This window comes from Aulonocara sp. 'chitande type north' Nkhata Bay, linkage group LG9 (assembly GCF_057382095.1).
Source record: "Aulonocara sp. 'chitande type north' Nkhata Bay isolate Kocher_YH1m ecotype deep benthic linkage group LG9, A_spYH_male_GT1.1, whole genome shotgun sequence".
Lineage (NCBI taxonomy): Eukaryota > Metazoa > Chordata > Actinopteri > Cichliformes > Cichlidae > Aulonocara > Aulonocara sp. 'chitande type north' Nkhata Bay.
The window spans coordinates 29,875,243-29,890,853 of record NC_141352.1 but is presented as its reverse complement, the minus strand read 5'-3'; the positions used below and the strand labels follow the sequence as shown (position 1 = coordinate 29,890,853).

Below are 15,611 nucleotides of genomic sequence, written 5' to 3'. Positions count from 1 at the left end.
TGCTGGGACTGTGTGAGGTCCTGAGGCTAAGAGTAAGGATTTATCCACAGGAGAGCTGCGTTCTTACAAACCATCCCACTGTGTAAACCTGACATCTGTGGAACAGCTGAGCTGTATGATGTGTACAAGGACACAAAACATTATTTACCATCAGATCCCGAGCCCTCCATGTGTTAATCAAGACACTGCTGCTGTGCTACATCCATAAATAATGAATAAATTAGGAGCTGAAGCTAAAAGGACAGTTTATTTGTACCATCTTCATGTGAACACATTCAAGAACATCACAGATGAAGAAACATTAAAAACTTCCACACTACATGAAGCAAGAAAAATAGTTTTTCTTTCAGGTGATTTCAGAAAAAACAGAAACATCAAACACCTCCAAGACTCTCTTTGAAAGAACTAAAAACCTTTATTCTCATGGTCCAATCATGAGTGAACTCCCCGATGAAGCCTTGTGTGCTAAAACATGTCAGAGTTTAAAGGTTAAACATGAGTTTCCAAAACGTTTTGCTGGAGAACAATGAACTATTTGACTGAGTTTCAATTATTTACAGACGAGCAAAACCAGGACAGAGAAAAAAGGACAAAACTGACTCAGTAAAACGACAGAAAATAAGATCCCATGTAAATCTGTATTATGTAGAAGTTCAGCCCAGCAACCAGTTCAGTTCAACACAAGTTTAAATGATTCTATCTGAACTCTGTGGAGCCTGATCTCAAGCTTTTTGAGTCTGACACTGAAACCAGAGGATCTTTCTGTCTCTTCAGATTCACTGTGATCCAGTGATGGGAGTGATTTCAGTCCTGAGTGATCACGCTGATGTTTGCACAGAGCAGACAATGAGGTGAATGTTTGGGCACATTGGTAACAGTGAAACAGTTTATTAGTAACGTGGGATCGTTTGTGTGTGGAGTATGAACTGAGATTCCTGAAGCTCTTGTCACACTGGTCACAGCTGTAGTTTCCTTCCATGTGTGCACGTTCATGATAGTAACGACCATATGAACGTGAGAAGCTTTTGTCACAGTGTCTGCACTTGTATGGTTTCTCTCCTGTGTGGACTCGTTTGTGTGTTTTAAGCTCCCATGCAGTGATGAAGGATGACCCACACTGATCACAGAGGTGCTTTTTAACCCCACTGTGAATCAGTTCATGTTTTTTTAAGTTACGTGATGTGGTGAAGCTTCTCCCACATTCTTTGCAGTATTTCAGTTTGTCTCCAGTGTGTCTACGTTGATGTGTTTTTAGGTCAGCTTTCCAACTGAAAGTTTTTCCACAGAGGTCACAATGAAAGTCTTTCCCACCACCACAGTGATGACAGGGTTGAGAACTGGATCCATCTGTGTCGCTCTGCTTCTAAACAAAGACACAAAGACAGTGTAAGTCAGTCCTTCAACATTTTTATCCTGAACGTCGCCTGAAATAAAGAGCATCTCTGCAGACGTCCAATTACATTTGACTGTTTCAGTTAACACACTCAGTTTACTGGGCTGCAATAACTACAATACTACCACCATAATACTACAGTAATACTAAAATCATAACTGACATGAAAATCTGAATAATCACTCAGAGCTGCTTTTCCATGCAGTAGAATTGCTAACATGCTAACACAGTTTAATGAGCAGAGTTGTTCCAAACAGTCAGGCTAAAATGACAAGATAACAATATAAATACATACCTCACAGTAACTGCACTTGTAGAGTCTCTTTCTGGTGTGGATCTGTTGGTGTCCTCTCAAGTAATGTGGAGATTTAAAAGTCTTCTCACACAAGTCACATTTATAAGGTCGTCCCTCAGTGTGGGTAAACATGTGTTGTTGTAACTGTGCGTCTGTAGCAAAGTATTTGCCACACTGTTCACAGCAGTACACATCATGTCTGGTGTGAATGCGTAGGTGTCTATTTCGGTGCCCTCTCTGGCTGAAAGTTTTTCCACAGATGTCACAGCTGTATGCCTTAATTCCAGAGTGGCTAACTAGATGACTCTGTAAGCTACCACTGTGAGTAAAAGCTCTGCCACACTGATCACAGCTGTACGCTTTAACTCCACTGTGGATGAGTTGGTGTGATTTTAGGTAACGCTTCAAGGAAAAAGACTTTCCACACAAGTCACAGCTGAACGGTCTCTCTCCAGTGTGGATGACCTGATGCTGTTTCAGTGAACCCTTCAAAGCAAAACCCTTCCCACACTCGTCACAGGTGTGTTTTTTCTCTCTCTTTCTTGGTTGAGGTTTGTCGGCCTCCTGAGAGCGCTGACTTCTCGCTCCATGTTGGTCCTGCAGTGACAGAGATACAAACAGAGGCAGTGAGTGAAATGCAGTCGTGGAACAAACTCAACCTTCAAACTCTCTCCATTAACACTAGTTTTAAACCTGAAGGTGGAGTGTGGCACCAAACACCTTAAAGGTCTCTTATCCCCACCTGCTGGTAGTTCTGCAAAGAGTGAACTACCACTGGCAAAATTTAGCAGTCTTCGCAAACTTCAAAAAGCAAATGGCCTAGATCTTGGTTCCACTTGCCTCTTACCCGTGACTTCAATTTCAAATTCAGGATCTGACACAGACTGATTCATGTCCTACACAGTTCTTACAAGTTCATAGAAATTTCTGTTCAATTAGAACCAAGCATTTGAGTTGATGGTTGTAATTTTTATACAATGTTGTAATTTGTGTTTCAACAATTTTTTGATTAATGTTTTGTTTCCGTTACAATATTATACTTTAATGTATAGTATTGTAACGGAAACAAAACAGGAAACAAAACATCAATCAAAAAATTGCTCTTTTTTATTTGGCCTACTTAAATTTATTTTGGGCTACCAAAAACTGAAGAGTCTCTGCCCAAAGGGCTACCAGGGATTTTGAAATTTTGCGAGCCCTGGACCCATTTCTGTAATATACTTACATATCTATATTATTGCTAATATATATTGTAATATATCTATATCATGGCTAAAGCACTTCTGGATGGATGCAAACTGCATTTCGTTGCCCTGTACCTGTGACATGTGCAATGACAATAAAGTTTAATTCTATTCTATTCTATTCTATTCAAATATTTTATAGTTCAGCAACACTCATCAATCTAATAAACTTAAACCTGCACCATCCTTCCTATTCTGGGATTTTAAAGAGTACTTATCAGAAATATTAAACAACCTAACTAATAGAGTTGCCAACTCCCAGCAAAAATCTCCCAGAACCACCCCCGCCCTCCACCTCATGATGCTTAATTGACATAATCAACTTTAATTTAATGCACGTGTAAATCAAATGCACAGAAATAATCAATTATGTTTCTACAATAATTAAATAGATTCACCATCTTTCTTCAACAGAATTGCACAATGCACAGATGGTACCTTCCCAAAGGAAAAAGGGCTATAGCTTACCAGTAGTGATGGGATTTCTGGCTCTTTTTAGAGAACCGGCTCTTTCGGCTCGGCTCACTAAAAAGAGCCAGCTCTTTCAGCTCCGAACCGGATAATTAATTATTAACAATAATATAAAATTATGCAGAAAAGGAACTACTAATGTAAAAAAAAAGTGGTTTTATTTATATATGTTTATATATAAATATATACGGTTGCCCCTAGAGACAAAGCATGTACAAACTCCAAAACACATTTCTAGTGTTAACTGAACTCCCAAAACAGAGCTACCTAGATCACTTAAATGACACAATTGAAAGCATATGTGTATTGTTTGTGTATTTATACACAAGCACTCATATATGGTAAATGGCCTGCATTTGTATAGCGCTTTACTCAGTCCCTAAGGACCCCAAAGCGCTTTACACTACATTCAGTCATTCACCCATTCACACACACATTCACACACTGGCAATGGCAAGCTACGTTGTAGCCACAGCTGCCCTGGGGCGCACTGACAAATAATTAAAAACAAAAAAGTTCATTTACCTGTTACCTGTCGCTGGCTTGTGTAGCCACTAGGTAACAAAAGCTCAACACTGTGCCTAGCATCCTGGAGCACTTCTGTTGTGTTTTGTACGTGCTTCTGAGTTTGTACGTGCTATGGAGTTTTTACGTGTTTTGGAGTTTGTACGCGCTTCAGGGTTTGTACGTGTTTTGAAGTTTGTGCGTGCTTTGTCTCTAGGGGTCATGGTAAATATACTTTTATTTATTCACTCCACATAAAATGTAATAAATAAATCATATAATACAAAAACCAACTATTCACAGTTCAACTTTTAACTATTTAAATTTTCAGGTTTTTCCTTTTAAATTTTTTTAAAGTGAAACAACACAAAACACTGCAAACCACAACACAATTAAATATACATTAAAATATGAAAACAGAAAGAACATGCATATTCTCTGTCATATGGGCCTGCATGAATAAACTTTCTGAATCCTTTACCATCTGCAACTGAAAATAGTTGTGGATGATCACTATACCTCTCTAATGTGATGTTGTTGTCCCTGGCTCTCTCTCTCCCTCCCACTCTGTTCCTGTGCTATTGCCAGTGTGACTACCGCTCCTCCCCCCTCTGCCCAGTGCAAAGCACAAGGCTCACGTGCGGAGTGAAGCGTAAAAAAGTGCGAGAGAGGGTGAGAGAAAGAAAAAAAAAAAAACCACGGCTCGCGTCGTTCACGTCAAAGATCCGGCTCTAAGAGCCATTTCGTTCGCGACCGACCCATCACTACTTACCAGGGTGTAAATTAGACTTAATAATTACTATATACAGTAATGGATTTCTATACAATTAATCAGATGACCACTTTGGTTGTAAGATTCAGATAATTATTTATTAAAAGTTAGTCCTTTAAATGAAATAACAAAGAAAAGTATTTTTTGTGCCTCCCTTTTCTTGTTAATGCCCTACCTGCCCCCTGGAAAAGCTTTGCTAGAGTTACCAGCTGTCAACTACTTAGAAAACATGAGAGAAGAAGAGGCAGCTACAGCTTAAGGACACAGACTAACTCCAGAGTCTTTTCCCCCGATTCTAGCTGAAGTACGGGACAAATCGCTTCCTTTTCACCTCAGTATGGAAGAGATTAAGATTAAAAATGCAGCGGCTTGGAAGCATGTAGTGAGGCTCCAAATGCTCCACCAGTTCGCCGACAGGTCTCGCAGACAACAGCCGCTCTATCGAGTGACACATACTTCTCTGATAAGCAAAGCTGGGTTACGCGAAGTAGCGTGTTTTGTGAGGCGAGGATCGGTCTGTTTTTAATTAGTATAGTATGAACATCTAATCTAGACGCCTTATTCTGGACTAACTGAAGTCTGTTAATATCTGTCTTAACAAACTTCAGACTTCAGTTAGTCTGAAGTTTGAAGTAAACAAAGTGCGTTTCTGAGATACCGACGAGGCCTCCCTTGCAAGTAAATTGATCGATTGCTGTTGCCTTGTTTTTCTTTCATGGGAATAAGTCCTGGAGACAGCGGGGTCTGAGTTTAGACCCAACAGGTTCAGTGAAGAAAAATGTCTGATTGTAACCTGAGGGTTTTTTTTACAATAAGAAAAAGGCACCAAACATCAAACTAATTTAAACCTAAACAGTAACACATGAAAGTAGAGCAGGGCGATATGACCAAAAATATTAACAGTGCAAATGCAAATTCCTCGGAGCAAATGTCGGCCAATTTCCACTGGAAATGCCTTTTGGTTAAACTGTCAGCAAGGAATTTGCATTTGCACTGTTAAATTTTTATATAACTTTAATACACATAAAAAACAGCTGTTTGTTTAAATGAAAATACATTGATGGGTTTTTTTTAATAAAGTTGTGGAGTTGTAAAGTATTTTGTCTTCAATTATATCGTCAGTCATATTGTTATCGCAAATTTTCAAATGTATATCGTGATAAATATTTTCGGTCATATCGCCCTGCTCTGTCTGTCACCTTCTGTGTTGAGCTCATTGTTTCCTCTGTAGTGGCTGAGCTGAGTCCAAGTAGCTGAAAATGTTCCTCTGCTGCTCCGTCAGACTCTTCTCCTCCTGCTGATCAGCTGGGACACAAAGCAGATCTTTGTTAGGCTCCACACTGCACTGAAGAGTCAAAGTGTCTCATATGTTCATCTCACAAGTAAAAGAACACATTTTTGCTTCCCGAGGTGGGAAACTTGTAGGAAACAAACACAAAAGGTTTGAGCACCGATACAAAATTTAGCAGTATAGCAGGAGAGACTGAGGCCTGTTATTAGAATCAAATGCCCAGTGGGCCGACACACCAATACACACACACACACACACACACACACACACACACATATATATATATATATATATATATATATATAGATAGATAGATAGATAGATAGATAGATAGTGTGACCAGGAGATATTTTATTTTGTATTCTTATGATCACAGTTATAATCAGAAGTATCAATCATTAATCATTTACCATTGTTGAACCAGTTGACAGAATAATCTTTGAACCATATCTATGTTAACATTAATCTACACAGATTATCAGTACTTTAATCAGTCTATTGTTGTTCTGTACTATTCATGTTATTTGCTTAAAGCTGTTTCACAGTTCTGTAATCACTCAGAAGCCTGTGGGGCCTGCTGGACCCTGCCTTGGTTCTATGTTCAGTTCTGCACGTACACAGGCCTTGAAAGTACATGCACGCTCTTATACAACACATGCATGTGTACACACACACTTAGTAAGAATAGGACAGTTTTCTGATAGATATACTTTCACAATAGACACGAATAGATATACACACCACACACACTGGTTTTCTCTGAGTGCTGGGCTGAGTGGAAACATCTGGAGGCCTTATAAGGAGAACTTGTGGAGTGAGGGGAACTTCCTGAGTTCTGAGAACTGACTGATACTTATCATGGGACTTGACGTCATCATTGTAATAAAAGCCTTGTGAGATGCTTGTTCGGGGGAGATCGGCTCTAAAAGGCTTGTGATGCTCATCTTCCCCATATGTACATAAGTATAATAAAAATCACTATTCTGACATCTACTGAGACCATGCAGTCGTTTGTCTCTTCCTCAAATTCGAACCCTGACAATCTGGTGCCGAAACACCGGTTTGAGGAGGGATATTTTAAGGAGCCTGGCTGACGGTCTAGTGGTGTCAGACGGACGGCCAGGAGCTACACTGAGTGATGGGCCCCGACATATGAGAGGTAAGCACCGCCTGTTGATGGATCTCCAAAGGTGCCGAATTGGAAATTGAGCGCTAAATTAAAGGTTCACTCAGTGGGGCTTCTGTTCTCTCCGGGGTGATCTTGAGTAATTAGTTTTAAAATAGGGCATAGTAGTCTGACTAAATTTATTGCTGTTTATTTTGGGGGTGAATTTTGAGTTAAGAAGTTATGTGTTTGAGTTAATACGGTTTAAGGTGTGTGGAAACAAATAGATACGGTTTAAGAGGTTAAATGTGGGTTGACTGGGAATGCCAGCCAGTCAATCGGTAGTGTAGGGATAATTTGGTTTTGATTGGGTAGCAAAAACGCGGTTTTGGGTCTCAGGTAATTAAACTGGAGGGCAGGGTACCCTCAGTGAGGCTTTTAAAATAAGTAAATTTGATTAGGACTGGGGCGCGGCCCCTAGGAATGCAGTTGTTCAGCGTTTTGGCAGACGCCACATGCAACGGACGCGTTGTTATGTTTAAGCTCGGTTTTGGCCTACCGGGGGAATGTTGGGACGCCCTTAATGGCCAGGCATTCTAGGAGTGAGTGTCTTATACTGCATTAATTGGCAGGTAGAGTCGCGGACCGGCTGCCTCCTATTTAAACGTCAGGAGCTTGTGAACTTTAAGTAAAGCCAAAAGCGTGATCTGGGATATTTCACGCCGCTGGTGGAGATCCGGGTGTCCGGGCGGGGAAGCAGTTTTAAAGTACTAGAACTTAGTAATGAGGCCGTTTTCAAGGCGGCGTACTTGAAACGTGTAATTGATCAGCAAGAGCGAGGCTCTGGGCTGAAAGATGCTTTTAAATTAGTTAAAAATTTAGCAACACCAGCAGAGAAATAGAGAAGTGAGATAAAGTTGTTCTGGCATATGGTGTTTTCTTAGGAATTTGAGCGCTATCGGGAGGGCGTTCCCGAGGCGTGTATTGACCAGCAAGGCGAGGCCTGGGCTATAGGGGCTTTTAAATTAGTCAAAAAAGTTAGGTGTAACCTCTTCTGGTATGACGTCTATGCGGGCCCGTGTGTATATAGATTATAAATTACCGGTGTGTGTAAATAAGTTGTATAAATCTGTTAGATCTGAAACTCCTGCTAAAAAACTTCCTCTCTACAACTCTTTTCTCTTCTCTCCCTCTTTCTCTCAGTTGGGATTCTGTGTGTGTATGTGTGCTGGAGAAAAAAAAAAAAAAAGGAAAAGGGTCTCTCTCTCTCTGTCTCTGTGAGAGAAAAAAGGTGGGGGCCGAGTGAGCCCGCGGGGCCGAGCGGGTCCGCGGGAGCGAGCGTGTATGCTGTATGAGGAAGAAGGGAGTGAGAGGGAGCGAGTGAAAAGAGTAACCGAGTATTTGGTGATTTTTTATTATTTCAGAGGCACTGGGTAAGAGTTTTGACTTTAGCTGTGAGAGTTGTGAAAAGAGCAGGTTTTTCTTTTGTTGTAGACTGTGAGTAATCGGTGTTTTTCTGCCTATTGTGCTGCGTGGAAGACACAGAAGTGTAGAAATGTTTGTGGTTTATCTTTGTTTGACGTTTTATATAGAGTTGGTTGATTCAGGGTGATTTCTCCCGTTTAAGGGAGGAGTTGCATTGTGGTTATGTTAAAGCTTTGCTGTAGGGGTATGTGTGTGATTTTGTGCTGGCTTCACATGTTTAAATGGATGCATAGAAGTTTGTCAGTGAGAAATTGTTATGGTGGGGTTTAAAGTTAGTAAAGAGTCAAACAACGCCCACTGTTTTAAAAGGCCCAAAACATCATAAAAGACACCTCACATCCTGGCTACTCCCTGTTCGAACTGTTGCCCTAAGGCAGACGGTACAGGGCAATCAGAGCAAGGACTAATAGACTCAAACACAGCTGTTATCCAACTGCAATAACACATCTGAATACTACAAAAATGTCCACCATGCCACTCTTGTGTTAATCTATGCACGGTCTGAAGCATGACTGTGGGAATACTTAGTATGTTAAGTATTCTATCTATTGTATTTATTGAATTTTATTGTTTTGTTTATATTTTGATATTGCTAGGGATGATGCAATGATCGGGGACCATTCTTAATGTCGTTGGTCTCATGACAATGACTATAAAGTTTTTGATTTTGATTCTGATTCTGAAATCCACCCTCCTCAAGAGTTCAATAATTTAGGCAGTTATGTTTATACAAATACTAAATGTATGTTTAGTGTCTTCATACAGGTGTTTTTTCTTAACCTGGAAACCTGAGTACGGCAGCAGAAGACAGGCCAAGCTTTGGCTAAAATTCACGGCTGGACACCAGAGTTGTCCTCACCCCTCCCGGAAAAACAAGAAAGAGAAAATGTAGTTTGAGGCAGGTTTTTCTCGCTGAACTGCTCTGGGTGCTGTGTCCCTGAATCTCACCAGTGTTAACCTCTGGCGGAAGACATGGGGAAAAGGAAGAGATGTTCCTGGTAAATCACTGAAACAAATAAAACCACACACAACCAGAGGAAGGTATGAGAAGTGTGTGGAACAGACACATGTGCGTGTTAGAGAAATGCCTCGTTTGAGAAAAAGTTAAATTAACCCATATACAGACGCACCCATACATGCAATGAAGAAACAGCTTACATACATGTGCACGTACATGCAAGGTTAAAGTAGCGACACTTAACATACACCTGTTTTTAAATGATATAGTTTATACACTACTGACAAATAAACTCTTTGGGTTGCAGGACAACAACGTAACGTCAAAAGACAAAGACACTGGTCTGATGATTAAGTGAGGACTCGACAAATTTAGTGGTTAAAAGGGTCGACTTGGGACATGTTTTTGTTGATTGTTTAAGACAAATGACTACTGAATGGTAGAAAATTCCTTTTTAGGTTTCTAAACAGGATCTTAAGAATTTTAACACGTACCTGTGTTGTCCTGTCAACTTGAGGGGTTATGAGTTGATTATATGGTGAGAAAAAAAAACAAAAAAGGGGGGAGACGAGATCTCGTTGTTTCTCCCCTCTCTGGATAACACAGCCAACACAACACAGCCAACACAACATCATTTTCCTGTTCGCCTGTTTTGTTTTGTTTTTGTTTTTTCTGAAAGCCGAAGCTGACCTGGACTCCTACCCTCCCCTCTACCATCGTTGCCCTCTCCGCGACCATCTTTGACCCTTTGACCCCTGAAGGCCACAGCAGCTGGACTCACAACAACAACTTGAGGATGTCAACAGCGCTGCAAGAAAGCGATCTCATGCAGCAGAGACGGAGAGCACTAAACCTAAAGCCCGTTTCACTACACGGGGGAAATTCCCAGGCTGCGTCAGCTGACAGAGCTGTGACGAGACGCGCATTAAGCCCGGAGGAAAAGGGAGGGTGAGCAAAAGAATGCTGACCTCTGAGAAGAGCCGAACGGAAGAGCTGCAGAAGGCCGTGGAGCAGAGTAAGGACAACATAAACAGACTCCAATCTGACGTGGAAGGAAAAGACTCTGAGGTGTTTGCCCTCAGTAAGAGCTCAAGGCATCAGAACAGAAACTGAGCATGGCTCCGGAGGAGCTGGCTGCTAATTGAACTCATCAGTCAGACTTGGAGTTTCACGTACAGGACTTGAAATCAGGCGGAAGCTTGCTGGAGCAGGAGGTCGTCAGTAAACCCTGAAAGAGCTACAGAAGCAAAAGGGTCAAGTTACAAGGAGAAGATGCAGGCAGCTGCAACAACGGATGAAAACAGACCCTAAGAGGAGGGGAGGACCCTAGGGCATGCGTCAGGCCGCTGGTTTACCTAAACTACAGAACAGGAAGGTGATGAACACAAACATACACCAACACGCGAACACACACTTCTGCATGCGCCGACTTAGAATGAAGAGAAACACACACATGAACACTTATGCACTCGTTGAGGGAGTAAAAACTGATACATACCCATGCACTAAAATCAAAATGTTGATTTAATTTACTAAGAAGTGACACACAATGCTCCAGCTGCTGCAATGAAGAATGCTTTACTGACAAAGGCTCAATGCTGCACACGACAACGTCAAATACAGAATTTGCTATAATAATAAGCCCAGAGGGCATTTGTGTGGTCTGGGGAGCAGAGTCCGGAGCGGTTTGGTTATGAAAACGATGCCTGTGCGAGATATCTGGGGCTTAAGGCCTCGACTCAATTGTTTACTGTACACTAAAAAGAAAAGAAAACACTCTGAGCAGTGGTGCAGAGTGAAAACGAGGAATTAATAGTGTGAGTTTTATTTCAGAGCGCCACGTCATTGTGATGGAGATTTAATAAAGGAGGAACACACGGACAAAGAAGAAGAGAAGGGGGGGCAGCCCTTGAGCACGATTGCCTGAGGCATTAAAGTTCTGTACTAAATTCTGGTTTCCAGTGTGAGAAAAGTCACGCAGTGCCAGTAGTAGAGCTAGGTTGAGTGATGATTCTAAATTACTGTAAGTGAATCATCGTACACCGTTCAAGTTTCATGATAACGGGGATCTAGACTTTGTTGAACCCTAGGCAATTTGAACAGGTAAAATTCGAGTGACCAAGTAGCAGTTGAATAAAAGTCATTGAATAAGTGTTGAAATAAACTGGCAGAATTAAGAGAATTAAAACATTTCAAGAGCTCAAATTACTTAATGGTTCAATTTTGTTTCACGAACGCAAAACATATAGGTTTATGAATATGAAAAGGTTGAGGTGGTGTTGATTTGACTCTGTGTAGGTTTAGGTTTGGTATTTTTATTGATGGGAGGAATATTCAGTGACAAGTCCTAAGACCCGGGCGTCTGCATTTTGTTTTGGTTATTTTTCATTTTATTTTGTTTTATATTTTGAACAGTGCAGTGTTTTGTTTCTGAATCTTTTCTTTAAGCAGATCTGCACATCGGAAATTACAAGCATTACACGTCGGCGAGAAAATTGTTGTAAGTGAGTTTCTCCGCATTGAAATGGGTTCTGGAGGAAATACTTGTGGGGACAATTAGAAACGAGAGTCCCTGTTTAAAAAAGGATTCAGCGAGGTAATCCAAATTCAAGTTCTTGTTTTCTTTTTGAGATGACGTCATTTTGCTGAGTGTGGAAACTAAATGCGACGACAGGTTTCACTATCAGCAAAGAATGGATGAATGGATGAAAGACTGGGAATAAAAACAAACGGACTGACTGGTAAAAGATGACAAGACTAGACCATGACTCAAGGTTAACCACCTCCACCTAGATAGGATAAAAGGGTGGATGAATTTATGTGTGTTTCTTTTTACAGGAGTAGAAGGATGACAAAATATTCGAGGATGAGTGAACCTGTAAATGCCATTTTTGTGTCTTGTGTTGCTTACAGAGGTAACTGCGCAGCGTTACCATTTACATTTTCTTCCCTACAGGGTTACAGTTTTAATGTTTTTCTATTACAGGATTTCTGGGCGGATGTGTGAAGAAACGGTGTTTATGGGTTAGGAGTTGGGGATGCTATTACACTGTATTCTGGTGAGAGTGTTGGGGGAGACACACCCTGTCTTGAAAACTGTGATTCTTTTACAGGAAATGTTTTTATAGCACCTATGGAATGAGGATGGCTGACTACGGTCAATGTGCTGCTAATGTTTGCTTTGCTTTGTTAAGAATGCGTGAGAAGGGTGCAGTAGAAAACAGACAAGTGACATGAAAACGAGTAATAATAACAAATAACAAATTTGGGGACAGTTTAACCTAGAGCCCACTAACTGGCCATTAGGGGCTCTCGCTCTCTCTCTCTCTCTCTTTCTCTCTCTTGGAGTAACATTGCCCAAAGGGTGAATAAAGCAAATTGTGGCAATAATAGTGGTTTAATGATTGGAGAAACCTGAACAGGATACTTGTCTGTTGTGCTGAATCTTTTATTACTCTTATGATTTGCAGGTGGTTGTAAATAAGCTGTTTACTTTAACAGGTTTGCTTTTTAGCTGAATTGCAAAATACAACTAGAACGATTAATTGAGACTAATCGCTACTAACCTGAAACTGAGGAGGTTCTATATAAGGAGGAATTAAAACAGGTATAAAATGCATCTGATCTTTAATTGCAGGTGGGACCATGAAGATTTTTTGGTACAGGTTGCAGGTTGTTGCTCATTATTGAAGTGTGCTCATAAAGGTAAAAGCTATATAGGGGGTCTATCATTTGGTCTGTGTTTTAATAATTTAGGTATGGCAAAATTAAAGGTTTCTAGACAATTTAGGGAACGAGTGAGAAGCATAATTAGATGATCAGAAACTGAGTACTACACTCAAGTTAGAATTAAGAATGCCCAATTTGTTTGAGGTCTGTTGTTCATTTTTATACACACATTGCAAATGTGCTTATAAGGAGCTGGCACTTAGTCTGTGAAGGTCAAAAGCTTCATCCGACAACGGATCGGATTGATATATTGGAGCTATTGACTTCACGTGCAGAGGGTTAAATGCATGCACGCTTACACACATAAGCATGGCATAGGATTGGAATAAACAAAGTCAACAACATTAGGTTAGGAGAGCCAGCGCAGGAGAGGTGTTGGCTTTCTGTCTCTTGCAGAGAAGGGAACAGACACCAGACGGGGACACGGAGATATGGGGATCCTTCACAGCAACTGGGGTCAAGTGTCATGGCCTTGGGGCTCCTTGATAAGATGGATCCCATAACCACAGCGATAACCAGGAAGGGGTTGGCGAAAACTAGGAACACCAGAGACCAACGTGGTTCGAGAGGCTTTTGGCAAAAAGGGGGACACGGCGGTGACAACGGACAACAAACACACAGATTTGTGTAGCGACTGAAGGGTGGTCTAACCCCGGAAGTCGAGGAAAGAAGAATCCGAGGGCGTTTCTTCACTCCAAGAGGAGGTGGTAAAGGGGCCTGAAGCGTGTCAGGCTGAAACTCGAGTCCGAAGCTAAAAGAACAGCTGGGTTGTGGGAAAATTGGAAAACAACGGAGGTGTTGGGATTGATAAGTGTCATAACGTGTTTGTTTGGTTTGGAAATAAATCCTGGTGTGAGTTGGGCTGGCAAGCCAGCCCAAAGAGGAGGAATGTGACCAGGAGATATTTTATTTTGTATTCTTATGATCACAGTTATAATCAGAAGTATCAATCATTAATCATTTACCATTGTTGAACCAGTTGACAGAATAATCTTTGAACCATATCTATGTTAACATTAATCTACACAGATTATCAGTACTTTAATCAGTCTATTGTTGTTCTGTACTATTCATGTTATTTGCTTAAAGCTGTTTCACAGTTCTGTAATCACTCAGAAGCCTGTGGGGCCTGCTGGACCCTGCCTTGGTTCTATGTTCAGTTCTGCACGTACACAGGCCTTGAAAGTACATGCACGCTCTTATACAACACATGCATGTGTACACACACACTTAGTAAGAATAGGACAGTTTTCTGATAGATATACTTTCACAATAGACACGAATAGATATACACACCACACACACTGGTTTTCTCTGAGTGCTGGGCTGAGTGGAAACATCTGGAGGCCTTATAAGGAGAACTTGTGGAGTGAGGGGAACTTCCTGAGTTCTGAGAACTGACTGATACTTATCATGGGACTTGACGTCATCATTGTAATAAAAGCCTTGTGAGATGCTTGTTCGGGGGAGATCGGCTCTAAAAGGCTTGTGATGCTCATCTTCCCCATATGTACATATGTATAATAAAAATCACTATTCTGACATCTACTGAGACCATGCAGTCGTTTGTCTCTTCCTCAAATTCGAACCCTGACAATAGATAGATAGATAGATAGATAGATAGATAGATAGATAGATAGATAGATAGATAGATCCCTTTTGAATGTTGGCAAGTATGTGTATGTGGTGTTAAATAGGCCTATACTACTGTGCTGTGATGTCGCTCGTAAGGGTGAAACTCGTTGTGAAACGTTTGAGAACCCCTGCTACAGAACAATGGAGATTTCCGTTATATGGTAACACCTGCAACTCACGTGACGCCCAGAATTGTACAATACCGATGCTCGAGAGCGCGCGTGTGATGCAAGTATGTGTAGAGTGTTGAGCGCGTGATCAGTGGTGAGAAAAACAACTCACGAAACTTGACCTTTCTATACTCGTGGCTCACTTGCACTTCTAATCTATTCGTTTGCACACTTACACACACCCAGCTGCGGTTTCCTGTTTTGCTACACTCTGGAGAGCCTCGCCTTTAACGGTTTCCTCTCACAGAGAGCAACAGAAAACTTCATTCGGAAAACTTCGAAAAACTCAAGATTGACTGAACTCAGTTCAAAGTTACCTTGACACTAACCTGTAGATGTGAGAGGTAGTGATGGTCCGCTTGAAGCTGACACTCCGGTGCGTGTGTGAAAAAGATCAACATACTGCTTCAGAAGCACTGTGTCGAGGCTTGATTCGTTTGGCCAGAGTCACGTGATTAGTGACGTCTGAAGCTTCATTTAGAACATACTTTTTTTTTTAAAGTTTGACGAGCATCTTGACTTTTGGTCTTTGGATATTAACAGTCCTGGGTATGTGACT

General features: G+C 41.1%; 2 protein-coding genes across 2 annotated transcripts in view; both read right to left on the bottom strand.

Moving 5' to 3' along the window:
* Positions 1 to 230: 230 nt before the first annotated feature.
* The window catches only part of LOC147322368 (uncharacterized), a 125,444-nt gene continuing 110,063 nt past the window's right edge, over positions 231 to 15,611 (bottom strand). The window contains exon 4 of the mRNA XM_086306798.1: positions 231 to 1,363. Within this exon, the coding sequence (XP_086162924.1) occupies positions 671 to 1,363 (693 nt within the window). The 3' untranslated portion in view covers positions 231 to 670. The remainder of the gene's footprint in view (positions 1,364 to 15,611) is intronic.
* On the bottom strand, positions 1,475 to 15,435 carry LOC147322373 (uncharacterized). The gene is made up of 3 exons (XM_086306809.1): positions 15,382 to 15,435; positions 5,879 to 5,984; positions 1,475 to 2,285 (listed from the first exon to the last, which is right to left on the bottom strand). Exons 2-3 carry the CDS (start codon positions 5,894 to 5,896, stop codon positions 1,656 to 1,658), a joined length of 648 nt encoding a protein of 215 aa, XP_086162935.1. The 5' UTR covers positions 5,897 to 5,984; positions 15,382 to 15,435; the 3' UTR covers positions 1,475 to 1,655.